The sequence below is a fragment of the Puma concolor genome, chromosome A1, assembly GCF_028749965.1.
Source record: "Puma concolor isolate L17-30 chromosome A1, mPumCon1.1.hap2, whole genome shotgun sequence".
NCBI classification, from domain to species: domain Eukaryota; kingdom Metazoa; phylum Chordata; class Mammalia; order Carnivora; family Felidae; genus Puma; species Puma concolor.
In genome coordinates this window covers 170,380,959-170,394,563 of record NC_141667.1, presented here as the reverse complement: position 1 = coordinate 170,394,563, position 13,605 = coordinate 170,380,959, and the positions used below count along the sequence as shown (strand labels likewise).

The 13,605-nt window shown below is 38.9% G+C and overlaps 1 protein-coding gene across 10 annotated transcripts in view; it reads left to right on the top strand.

Annotated features, from left to right (window-relative positions):
- Positions 1-13,605, top strand: part of PCCA (propionyl-CoA carboxylase subunit alpha) — a 435,628-nt gene that overhangs the window by 13,573 nt on the left and 408,450 nt on the right. For 7 of the 10 annotated variants that reach the window (XM_086708562.1, XM_086708568.1, XM_086708558.1 and 4 more), the window contains exon 2: positions 7,781-7,858. The exons of 2 other annotated variants lie outside the window; for them this stretch is intronic. In XM_086708562.1, coding sequence (XP_086564688.1) covers positions 7,781-7,858 — 78 coding nt within the window. Of the gene's footprint in view, positions 1-7,780; positions 7,859-8,721; positions 8,835-13,605 lie in introns of those variants that run through there. One more of the 10 variants, XM_086708597.1, reaches the window with a different exon arrangement.

Here is a 13,605-nt window from a genome sequence, read left to right as displayed (position 1 = left end):
CAAAAAGAAAAGGGAGATGACCCAAATAGATAAAATCATGAATGAAAATGGAATTATTACAACCAATCCCTCAGAGATACAAACAATTATCAGGGAATACTATGAAAAATTATATGCCAACAAATTGGACAACCTGGAAGAAATGGACAAATTCCTGAACACCCATACTCTTCCAAAACTCAATCAGGAGGAAATAGAAAGCTTGAACAGACCCATAACCAGCGAAGAAATTGAATCAGTTATCAAAAATCTCCCAAAAAATAAGAGTCCAGGACCAGATGGCTTCCCAGGGGAGTTCTACCAGACGTTTAAAGCAGAGATAATACCTATCCTTCTCAAGCTATTCCAAGAAATAGAAAGGGAAGGAAAACTTCCAGACTCATTCTATGAAGCCAGTATTACTTTGGTTCCTAAACCAGACAGAGACCCAGTAAAAAAAGAGAACTACAGGCCAATATCCCTGATGAATATGGATGCCAAAATTCTCAATAAGATACTAGCAAATCGAATTCAACGGCATATAAAAAGAATTATTCACCATGATCAAGTGGGATTCATTCCTGGGATGCAGGGCTGGTTCAACATTCGCAAATCAATCAACGTGATACATCACATTAACAAAAAAAAAGAGAAAAACCATATGATCCTGTCAATCGATGCAGAAAAGGCCTTTGACAAAATCCAGCACCCTTTCTTAATAAAAACCCTTGAGAAAGTTGGGATAGAAGGAACATACTTAAAGATCATAAAAGCCATTTATGAAAAGCCCACAGCTAACATCATCCTCAACGGGGAAAAACTGAGAGCTTTTTCCCTGAGATCAGGAACACGACAGGGATGCCCACTCTCACCGCTGTTGTTTAACGTAGTGCTGGAAGTTCTAGCATCAGCAATCAGACAACAAAAGGAAATCAAAGGCATCAAAATTGGCAAAGATGAAGTCAAGCTTTCGCTTTTTGCAGATGACATGATATTATACATGGAAAATCCGATAGACTCCACCAAAAGTCTGCTAGAACTGATACATGAATTCAGCAAAGTTGCAGGATACAAAATCAATGTACAGAAATCAGTTGCATTCTTATACACTAACAATGAAGCAACAGAAAGACAAATAAAGAAACTGATCCCATTCACAATTGCACCAAGAAGCATAAAATACCTAGGAATAAATCTAACCAAAGATGTAAAGGATCTGTATGCTGAAAACTATAGAAAGCTTATGAAGGTAATTGAAGAAGATTTAAAGAAATGGAAAGACATTCCCTGCTCATGGATTGGAAGAATAAATATTGTCAAAATGTCAATACTACCCAAAGCTATCTACACATTCAATGCAATCCCAATCAAAATTGCACCAGCATTCTTCTCGAAACTAGAACAAGCAATCCTAAAATTCATATGGAACCACAAAAGGCCCCGAATAGCCAAAGTAATTTTGAAGAAGAAGACCAAAGCAGGAGGCATCACAATCCCAGACTTTAGCCTCTACTACAAAGCTGTCATCATCAAGACAGCATGGTATTGGCACAAAAACAGACACAGACCAATGGAATAGAATAGAAACCCCAGAACTAGACCCACAAACGTATGGCCAACTCATCTTTGACAAAGCAGGAAAGAACATCCAATGGAAAAAAGACAGTCTCTTTAACAAATGGTGCTGGGAGAACTGGACAGCAACATGCAGAAGGTTGAAACTAGACCACTTTCTCACACCATTCACAAAAATAAACTCAAAATGGATAAAGGACCTGAATGTGAGACAGGAAACCATCAAAACCTTAGAGGAGAAAGCAGGAAAAGACCTCTCTGACCTCAGCCGTAGCAATCTTTTACTCGACACATCCCCAAAGGCAAGGGAACTAAAAGCAAAAGTGAATTATGGGACCTTATGAAGATAAAAAGCTTCTGCACAGCAAAGGAAACAACCAACAAAACTAAAAGGCAACCAACGGAATGGGAAAAGATATTTGCAAATGACATATCGGACAAAGGGCTAGTATCCAAAATCTATAAAGAGCTCACCAAACTCCACACCCGAAAAGCAAATAACCCAGTGAAGAAATGGGCAGAAAACATGAATAGACACTTCTCTAAAGAAGACATCCGGATGGCCAACAGGCACACGAAAAGATGTTCAGCGTCGCTCCTTATCAGGGAAATACAAATCAAAACCACACTCAGGTATCACCTCACGCCAGTCAGAGTGGCCAAAATGAACAAATCAGGAGACTATAGATGCTGGAGAGGATGTGGAGAAACGGGAACCCTCTTGCACTGTTGGTGGGAATGCAAATTGGTGCAGCCGCTCTGGAAAGCAGTGTGGAGGTTCCTCAGAAAATTAAAAATAGACCTTCCCTATGACCCAGCAATAGCACTGCTAGGAATTTATCCAAGGGACACAGGAGTACTGATGCATAGGGGCACTTGTACCCCAATGTTCATAGCAGCACTCTCAACAATAGCCAAATTATGGAAAGAGCCTAAATGTCCATCAACTGATGAATGGATAAAGAAATTGTGGTTTATATACACAATGGAATACTACGTGGCAATGAGAAAAAATGAAATATGGCCTTTTGTAGCAACGTGGATGGAACTGGAGAGTGTGATGCTAAGTGAAATAAGCCATACAGAGAAAGACAGATACCATATGGTTTCACTCTTATGTGGATCCTGAGAAACTTAACAGGAACCCTTGGGGGAGGGGAAGGAAAAAAAAAAAAAGAGGTTAGAGTGGGAGAGAGACAAAGCATAAGAGACTGTTGAGAACTGAGAACAAACTAAGGGTTGATGGGGGGTGGGAGGGAGGAGAGGGTGGGTGATGGGTATTGAGGAGGGCACCTTTTGGGATGAGCACTGGGTGTTGTATGGAAACCAATTTGACAATAAATTTCATATATAAATAAAAAAAAAAAAAAAGAAATTTTAGGGGTGCCCAGATGGCTCAGTTGGTTAAGCGTCTGACTCTTGATTTTGGTTCAGGTCATGATCTCATGGTTGTGAGATAGAGCTGGGTGTTGGGCTCTGCGCTGGGCTTGGAGACTGCTTAGGGCTCTCTCTTGTCCTCTGACCCTCCCTCTCACGCTCTTGTTCTCTTTTTCTCTCTCAAAAAAATAATAAATTTTAGGGGCTCCTGGCTGGCTCAGTTGGTGGAGCATGTGACTCCTAACCTTGGGGTCATGAGTTCTAGCCCACGTTGGGTGTGGAGATTACTAGGAAACAAAATGATAAAAGAAATTTCATGTTGTATCTCTACAAAAATTATCTGATTTTTGACCTGTATTTTTTATAACTTTGATCTTCCATAAAGGTCTCCAAGGAGTGAACAGGAACAGAGAAAGGCCAACTATAAACCAGTTCAGACCCTGGTTTCTTCTTTATAGTTCTGCTCTTCTAGTTTTGCTTGGACCAGTTGTACTTCTAGTTACTTGGCTAACCAGGGGAATCCATGTTTTTTTGAAATTTTGGGACACATTATCACAAATTCAAATGTGTAAAAGCTATATGCCTTTTTTTTTTTTTTTTTTAATACTGGTGGTAAAATAGTCTGAGGTCTTCAGAATCAGGTATTTTAAATAGTAATAAAAAGATTCCAAAACACCAGTTTGATCAATTAAGTATAGTGCTACAGCTTCTACATTTTGGCCAGATGTAACTTGTAATAGAGTGGATTTAGTTTTTTTTTTTTTTTTTTTTAACGTTTATTTATTTTTGGGACAGAGAGAGACAGAGCATGAACGGGGGAGGGGCAGAGAGAGAGGGAGACACAGAATCGGAAACAGGCTCCAGGCTCTGAGCCATCAGCCCAGAGCCTGACACGGGGCTCGAACTCACGGACCGCGAGATTGTGACCTGGCTGAAGTCGGACGCTTAACCGACTGCACCACCCAGGCGCCCCAAGTGGATTTAGTTTTAAGAAGTGTGTGGCATAGGCTTTTTTTTTAAGCGTAGGCTTTTTTTTTTTTTTTTTTTTTAAGGTTTGTTCATTTTTGAGAGAGAGAGGGAGTGTGTGTGCTTGTGCAAGCGGAGGGGGTGCAGAGAGAGGGGATAGAGGATCTGAAGTGAGTTTTGTGCTGACTGCAGAGTGCCTAATGCGGGGCTGGAACTATGAGCCATGAGATCATGACCTGGGCCAAAATCAGTCATTTAACCTACTGAGCCACCCAGTGGGCACCCAGGTGCCCCTGGCATAGATGTTTTCTATTTTAGTTTTAGGTTACTGATAGTTTCACTGGAAGTAAATACAGCATAATTGAGTCAGCGCCCCCAAACAGTGGTCAGAGCCTGGCGACTTGAGATTTCTGAGTGGTTTGGGGATAGAAACTCTTACTTTTGGGGCAAGTTTAGCTTATTCCTCATGGGCTCATCTAATTAGGTGGAGTCTGGAGGGTTTTATTCCCAGAAGTAGCCTGGAAACTTAGTGCATTAATTCATACTGATTAAAATTTATGAAATCAGCTCAATTTACACCAAGTAGGTCTGCATGTTTGTTAGTTACTCTGAGTGTAGTAGTAGTTCAGCAGTGAGATCTGGGTCACCGCCTTGCGTGGCCTCACTGGCTTACATGTTGACTTTGGGTCGAGTGCATATCCTCCCATGATCATGAGAAGCTTGTACACATTAGATACCCCTCTACTATGTAAGCTCTTGTTTTTTTGATAACTGTGGTTTAGGTTTGTAAGGGACCTTAAAGAAAAGTCATCCAGACTTTCATTTCTTAGCAGATGGGTTAGAGTGGTTTGCTCAAGTCCTAGAGTTAGGGTTAGAATTCAGGTTTCTTGATTTTCTTTCCCATAGTTCTTTGCTGGGTGGTAGGGTGCTTTTTAAAGTATTCCCCTCCCCAGACATAAACATCGCTGTTGTTCTCACTCTTCATAGGTAATTAGAATACCTAAAATGTCCATCCCAGGTTGTGTTTTTTTGTCTGCAAGATGCACATTTGTCATCAGGAATCAGTTACAGCCTTTATTTGTTAGTGATTAAACAAACATATGTGACACACATACGATTTTGTCTTTTATAAAAAGATCATGTTGACCTGTTAATGCAGCAGACCACTATGTGCCTTACAATATTAGGGAGAATTTGTAAAAATGTCAACTATTTTGTTGTTACATTTTATAAAATGGATAGGAAGCTTGCATGTTATTTATTTTGTGTAAATACCCTAGTGCTGGTTTGCAGCAGAATGAGAAATTTCCAGGGAGCTTTTGTTTTTCTTTATTCTTGGAATTTGTTTTCTTAGTTTTCTGCATGGGCTGGGGCTATAAACACAAGACCTGATTTTCTGGAGAAGTAGTATTACCTTTATCAAGTCTGATGTGGGACTAAAATTGCTAAATATAGTTGTTCTGCTGAAGGCAGTGGAAGACTGAATTTTTATTTGAATGCATAGAGTGGTGAGACCCTCCTGGTAAATTGTTGTTGTTTTTTCCCTCTTTTAATTGTATCTTTGCATAGACATTGGTGTTCACGTGGGAGGTGCCATTACTTTTTTTTATCTCAAAATAAACTCCAGAATGCTTTGAATAGATCTGTGCTTAAATTTTGCAACCATTGCAACCTAGCCTAATGACTTTGGACAAATTAAAATTCTCAAGACTCTGTTCTCTCATTAAAATTGGGCCTAATACTCTTGAACTTACAGGGGTGTCTGAAGGTATTTAAGAGTGAGTTTTGGTCTTTAAAAAAAAATTTTTTTTAAATGTTTGTTTATTTTTGAAGGAGAGAGAGACAGAGTGTGAGTGGGGGAGGGGCAGAGAGAGAGGGAGACAGAGAATCCGAAGCAGGCTCCAGGCTCCGAGCGTCAGCACAGAGCCCGATGTGGGGCTCGAACTCACAAACTGTGAGATCATGACCTGAGCCGAAGTCAGACGCTCAGGTGTCCCAGTGTGTGCCTTTTTCAGACCAAAACTCGGGGCGCTTGGGTGGCTCAGCCGGTTAAGCGTCCGACTTGGGCTCAGGTCATGATCTCACAGTTTGTGAGTTCCAGCCCCACGTTGGGCTCTGTGCTGACAGCTTGGAGCCTGGAGCCTGCTACGGATTCTGTCTCCCTCTCTCTCTGCCCCCTTCCACTCAATCTCTCTCTCTCTCTCTCTCTCTCTCTCTCTCTCTCTCTCTCTCAAAAATAAATAAGTAAATGTAAAAAAATAAAAAGCACACAGTATGAGGTGTGTTTTCCCAGTTTCCAACCAGTGTCTTCACTAGTCTTTTACTTTTTTTAAATTTGAGAGTGAGAGAGCACGAGTGAGTGTGTGCACAAGTTGGGGAGAGGGGCAAGGGGAGAGAGGGAGAATCCTAAGGAAGCTCTGTGCTCAGCTCAGCCCATTGTGGGGCTCAATCCTATGACGCTGGGATCATGACCCGACTCAAAATCAAGAGTTGGATGCTCAATGGACTGAGCCACCCGGGCACCCTGATTCATGAGTCTTTTACTTGATAGTGTGAACTTCATTTTTAAAGTGTCTTTCTTATCTATTACCTTCACTTTTATATTAAGATTACATCTTGTAATTTAAGGCTTGGTGCTTTAAAAAAATTAGATCTTTGAGCTTGTTTAAGAATGTTGGTATAAAAACATTTGCCTCTTATTAGCGTTGTCCTCTTAGAAAGTTCTGAGGGGTAGTACCATTTGCTTTTCACTAGCCCCACTTTTTTTTTTTTTAATAGCTTTATCAATGACTACTGGGTAAATTGTTTTCTTAAACCTCAACTATACATTTTATTAGTGATGATTCTTAATGCTTTAAAGCCTTAAGAGAACATTTTTTTCCACATTTATAATAATGAATTAGAAGTCAACTTGATTATTAGTATTACCTTTTCACTGTACCTGTATGTTTTCCCTGTACCAGAAAAAGTAGACTAAGAAATCCCATTCAAGACCTCAGCAAATAAAAAATTCTATTTGATTACTTTCTGGTCCTTGTGAAAATTGGAGCCCCTTGAAGGCCAAGACTCTTGTTTTATGTTTTATAAAGTTCTGTGTGGTATGTGACCTTATGATCCTGGCATGTCAGTGTGCATAATCAGACCTTTCTTTAAATTTTATTTGACCCATTGATCCTTTTAAGTTTTTAATTCCAGTTAACATACAGTATTATATTAGTTTCAGGTATAAAATATAGTGATTGAACAGTTCTGTGCATCACTGCTGCTTATCACAAGTGTACTCCTTAGTCCCCATCACCTATTTAATTCCTCTCCTCCCTGGTAACATGAGCTCTCTATAATCAAGATTGACCCATCAGTCAGAGAAAGACAAATATCGTATGACTTCACTCATGAGGACTTTAAGGTACAACACAGATGAACATAAGGGAAGGGAAGCAGAAATAATATACAAACAGGGAGGGGGACAAAACAGAAGAGACTCTTAAATGTAGAGAACAGAGGGTTGCTGGAGGGGTTGTGGGAGGGGGGATGGGCTAAATGGGTAAGGGGCATTAAGGAATCTACTCCTGAAATCATTGCACTATATGCTAACAAACTTGGATGTAAATAAAAAAAAAAAAAAGTTGACCCATTGGCTCTTATTTTACTTTTCTGGAGATCATTCTGATGCCTTTGGTTTCTCTTGTGTGCCAAAGGGATCTGTCTGGTAGTTATGATTTACCTTCCAACCTTCCATAGTTAGGGCATGTGGCTTAGAACTTACATGTATTGATAAAATATTTTAGGTAGATGCATACTGGAAGAATTACTCTGAAAAAATATTTTTAAAGCCCATTCAAGGATCTGTAATTTATTTCACCTTTTTTTTTTTTTTTGGTAGCATGTCCCACACTACTCAAGACAGCACTTAATGGTGTCCCGTAGTCTCTGTTCAGCAGGATATGATTCTAATGAAAAAGTAAGTATTTAAAAAATACTGACTAGCAAAGTTATAATGGTTTTGCTTTCTTGTTTCCATGCTGTGTTCAGTGGACAGATTAAATATTAGCGCTGTATAATTACTACTCTAACATCATAGGTTTTATAGCTGCTCAATCTTTTTTCATTGTGGGCCACAACCTGAGTCTTAAATTTTGTGTTTGTACCTTTACCAGAAATTGAGTAAACTTGTAGTGTGTTTCCTTTATTCAGCAGAATAACTAACATAGCATTCTTTCTTAAATTCTGGGTTATTTGAGAGATTTTGATTGAACTGATTTATTTTTCCATTTACTTAATATTTGTAGGATTAATTTTGAAGGCACCTTTGTGTATTGTAAATTTTGGGGCAAGGGAATTGCAGTTAAAATCCTGATATAGGATAATAGTTGAGGCTCGTAATAGAAAGAAAGGGCCTATAAGTGGTGATTAGAAAATGTCATTTTTTCTAATGACAATGAAGACCTCAAACAGGGCAGGAGAGTTTTAGTTAAGAAGAAGTGATTCAGGTCGAGAGTCAGGAAGGTAAAACTGATGAATGATTATTTGAGAACGAAATAGCTGAGGTATCTTCTAAATCATCTCTTGAAGTATACAAAACTACTCAAAAGAATTTGGAGGCTTGGAGAAAGGGTCTGTATCATTGCAGTTTAATAACAATGTGGACACAATTTGCAGGGTATATGTCATTTAAAATTTCCTAATAGCCACATTTAAAAAAAACTGAAGAAGTTAACTTTAATAGTATGTTTTAATTCTATATCTAAAGTGTTATTTCAGTACATAATATAAAAAGTATCAATGAGATACTTACTTTTTTTTTTTTTTTTTTTTTGGTACCAGATCTTCTAAATCCAAGTGTATAATTTACACTTCTGGCATCTCAGTTTGATTAGCCAGCCACATTTGAAGAGCTTAGTGCCAGTGGTTACTTGATTGGACTGCACTGGTCCAGATGAATTAGCTATGATAAACTCCCTTTTATGAAATAAATCCATGGTTTAATATGAAAACTTTAGTATAGAAGTTGGGGTGCATGTATGTATATTTCTGCACATGTGTTGAGTTCCAATCTAGAGGTAGTGAGCTGTCCTAACTGGGAACACACTCTAGGGAGTGGTTAGCTAGTATTTGTTCAAGAGGCCACATTCAAGAGTGGGGGAGACATAGAATACTACCAAGTGTTCAGCTATCTTTCTCCCTGTTAACTTTGGTAGCCTTCCTCATTAGCATAATAGGTGTTAGAAGTGGGCTCTCATTGATGAAATTAGTGGTATGCAAGATATGTGTTCTGGCTGCTATTTAATAGAAATTCTTAGCCCCTGAATTAGAATAAAACAATCTAGTTGGCCTTTCATTCTTTATCTTTAAGGATAGAAACTAAGCTTGATCCCTAAATGAAGTGATCCTATGTGCAGCTCTTTGTTTGTCTGGAGGTTCTTGATAGAGTCTGACAGTGTAGCTGGCCAAATCAGAATATTGATGTATTTACCTCAGGAGAACCTTTCATTCAGACTGTTGGAGCATTATACAATGAAGGAAGTTGAGACATCATTGAGCATTATTTGGTAGATTTTAAGATCTTTTTTATGCCTGTTCATAAATGTATGTGTTGGTGGAGTTTGGTTTGAGGCTTCTTTTTGCCATAACCTCCTAATGAGCTTACAGTAATAGCTGACTCACCCCCCACATTGGTGGCCATTGATAATTACTAAAAATAAACAAATGCGTATAACCTGGTTTAGGGAATTTATAGAGCTCTTCCCCCCACGTTGGAGTCCACTAAAGTACATATTTTGTTTTAAATGTCTGAAATCAGATCTGCCTGCTATCTTTGTCTTCTTTGCTGTACCTTTGCTTTTAGGTAATTGTGGTGAAACTATATAGTGTGTCAGTCGTGTCATAATGTCCATGATGCTTGTTGACACCTAACGGTAGTATATAGGTTTTGTGTGTTAAGACCAAGTTGCAGGCTTGCCCTTCACTCCAGGGCTGCCTTTGATTGGGCCTTTCTACTTCTAGGAATTCTTGCTGTTGTCATAGCTATCATTAAATACTGCACTTTTTTGTTTTTTATTCCTGTCCTAAGTGCAGATAGATCTGATTTTTTGGTAATACATATTTGCTAAATAAATTGATTCTCATCTGAACTTGTCATTGACTCCTTCATATTTTATCAGCAATTTCCATTAGGTTGAAATTAAACCAGGTAAAATTTAATCATTACTAAATGTACCATTTTTTTTTTTGACTTGAATTTTAACACATCGACTTGTCTCTGATACGTTCATAACAATAGGGAAGATTTAGTAATAATCTGCTTAGAAAAAGACCAGGAGGCTACTAAAGTAGGCCTTAAGTTAGTGTGTACCAGTGTAGTACTATATTGTGCCTGGCGTAACAAATGTGATCTTAGGTGTCACTGTTAATACAGTGTTTAAAGCTTGTACCATTATACTCCGATCATGTCACATTGTGGTATGTTTTGATATGAATACCTGCATGTGAGCTCTGGCTTTGCCCCTGTGAGTTTTAAGTGATTTAGGCAAGTGTTTTGGCTTCATCAAGCCTTAATTTTCTCATTTGTAAATTGGGGATGTTCTCAGCTGACCTCATAGGACTATTCTGAGCCTTAAATGAGATATAGTGGACAGAAGGGATTTGTCCTGGCATATAGAAAGCATGTGCCCTAAATGTTAGCTGCTTAATATTAGTCTTAACAACTAGGTTTTGTACATTTGGAAACAGCCTCAAAATCCACAGATAGTAAATAACTGGGGTGTAAACTCAAGCCTGGGCTTCTCTAGTGAGGTGGTAGATTTACCCACTGTTCTGTACCACTTCTCAGAAGTGTTGGTAAGTGACTAGTCAGTGTGTGGAGTTCTGTGGTCATTCCTTCAACAAGTACCCAGGGGAACGGGCCAGCTCAGCCCTTCTCTTGGGCTGTGAATGGAGTGAAGTGTCCTTGGTGGTTTTAGACCCTGGCTATGAAGATCCAAGTATGGGTAGGAGAAAGAAGGAAGGAGGGATAGAGGATAGAATAAAAGGAGGTAACTTAAAACAAAAAATCTTCAGGAATTTCCATTGTGTTTCTTACCCTGGATGACCTCATTAGTAGTTAGAGAACCGCTGCTGCGAAAGTCCGTCTCTCTCTCTCATGGTAGTTGAAAGCCCCTCTGTCTTCAGGATATAGGTTCCTGATTTAAAGATTTTTGTTCGTTTCCCTTAGAATATCTTCAGAGTGCCTCCTTATATGTGGCTCTGCACCTATAGGATAAAGTCCAATTCCTTAAATGGCACATAAGTCCTTTTATCATCTGGCCTTTTTTACCCTAGCTTTGTTTGCTCCAGCTCCCCTGTACATATCTTGTGCTTGAGCTATATTAAAAATCCCTTGTTTTTCAGTGCAACTGTCTGCTTTCAGTGTCACTGCCTTTGCCCTTGCTGTTCACTCTTCCTTCTCTGCACTGGCCACAGCCTCTTGGATGTAGCTGTGTTATGGCACTTACCACACTTTGTTGTCATACTGCCATATTGTACACAGAAGTTATCAAATGCACTTGATGTTTCCCTGTAATTTTTGATGCAGAGGGGAAGTTTTAAAGTCCGTGTAAATTTATTTGTATGTATTCTTTTACGTGCATAGCTTACCTGAAAGAATATATGTACAGGAAACTGGTAATAGCATTGCCTTTGGAGCAGAGACCTAGTTGTCTCTACAGTGTATCACCTTTTGTACCTTTTAAACCCTGAACCATATACATACATTTATTCAAAATATCTTCTGTATGGAAGGTTAATTGATATGATCAGCTTTATTTAGCTTGTGCACTAATTGGTATTAACAGACCTGTATTAGGGTTCTGCAGAGAAAGAGAACCAGTAGGAGATGTATGTGGAGATCCACTGGCTCACACAGCTATGGAGGCCAAGTCTCACGATCTGCCATCTGCAAGCTGGAGACAGAGGAAAGCTGGTGATGTAATTCTAGTCCAGGTCCAAGGGCCTGAGAACCTGGGAGCCCATATGTTGGGAAGCCCCAGGGTAGGCCAAGGCTGTGTCCCTCTTGAATCAGGAAAGCAGGACAAATCCTCACTTCTACTTTTTGTTCTCTCAGGCCCTCAATGAATGGGATGATGCTCACCTACACTGGGGAGGACGGTGTACTGGGCTGAGTCCCCTGATTCACATGCTCCTGTCCTCTAGAAACACTCTCACAGACACACCCAGAAATCACGTTTCATCTGGTCATCCTGGGGCCCAGTCAAGTTGCATGTAAAAGTAAAATTAGCCATCACAAGCCCTGAATAGAGAAGATGTGTCAGGTGCAGATAGTTGTTTTAATGTAGATTTTTCCCTGTTAGATAGGTTCACACTCCTAGATTTGTCACAAACAGTGTGGTGTGTGGCCTAAAGGGGTGAATAACAATAGCTATAGCTAACACCTCTTGAGTATATATTATGTGCTAGGCACTATTCTAAACACTTTAAGGGTGTTAATTCATACTCTACAGCCTCTTGTGGCAGGTGCTATTATTACTCTCATTTTACATACCAGGAAATGAGGGTTGAGAAGGATGGCTTGCCCACATAAGAACACATGGTGGTGTTGGGCAATGTAGTTCCAGACTGGCTTTTAACTATTATTCTGCCATGCAGATAAAAATTAGAAGGAAGTTCTTAATCCCTATAATGTTATGATTGGTTATATTTCCTATAACAGTTGCTTATTGTGTAACTTCGTGTTTGTGTTGCTTTTATCAGATGTCATCTGTTTAATACTTATAAAAATGCACATTTTAAAATGCATTTCAAAGAGGTATAAAACATTTTTTTCTTTGTATATTGTCAGTGTTTAACAGGGATTTACCATGAACACTTAGGTATAGAATGGCCTATGATTTTGTAGTCTCAGGCTTGACGTGACATGAGGGTATTTTAAGGACCCATCTGCTCAAGGCTCTGAATGACTCAGGATATTATCAGATTAAGAGTTTACCAATTTTTGAGGCAGAGGCTTGTCTCAGTTTGCTAGAATAAGTGATGTGTGACATAAAGTTTAAACCAAGACTTTGAAAACCTTTTCCAACTCTGAGATTCTGTGACTCCCTGTCAGGTTAAAATATTGCTTTCAGTTATATGAGTACTTTAAAGATCATATATAGCTTTAACTTTCTTTTAGAAATATAACTAAGACTTTTTCTGTAGTTACATTCAACTTACAACAATTCACTAACCCAGAAATAATTGTGTACTAAAAGACCTCCATATTACTTGTGTGTTTCTTTCAAAGGATTAGCCTGTACAATTTTAGAGTAGGAAGAGAAGCTTATTAAATAGTTTCCTCTAGAAATGCCATCAGTTTATATGTGAAAGTGAAGATCTACAGAGATTGATTTGCCTCAAGTCAAATAGGTTATTGTTAGTGGCAAAGCTGGGCTTAGAATTGAAGTATCTAGGCCTACCCATAATGGAGCTACTCTCTTATGAGGCCTTAGCTGCTTCAAATATGGTGGTTACTCAAACTTAACATAAATTCCCTGAATTTAGAATATACGTTATGAAGTAAGTGGTCAAACAATTCTGTCTAAAGTTTTTTAGGATTCAGAAATGTTATCTGAAGATTACCTTTTGGCAAGAGAATTTATAAATATCCCCTTAGTCCATTTAAGTACACCAAACCAAATCAGTTGATGCTTTAACAGACTAATTATAGGGCCGCATCCT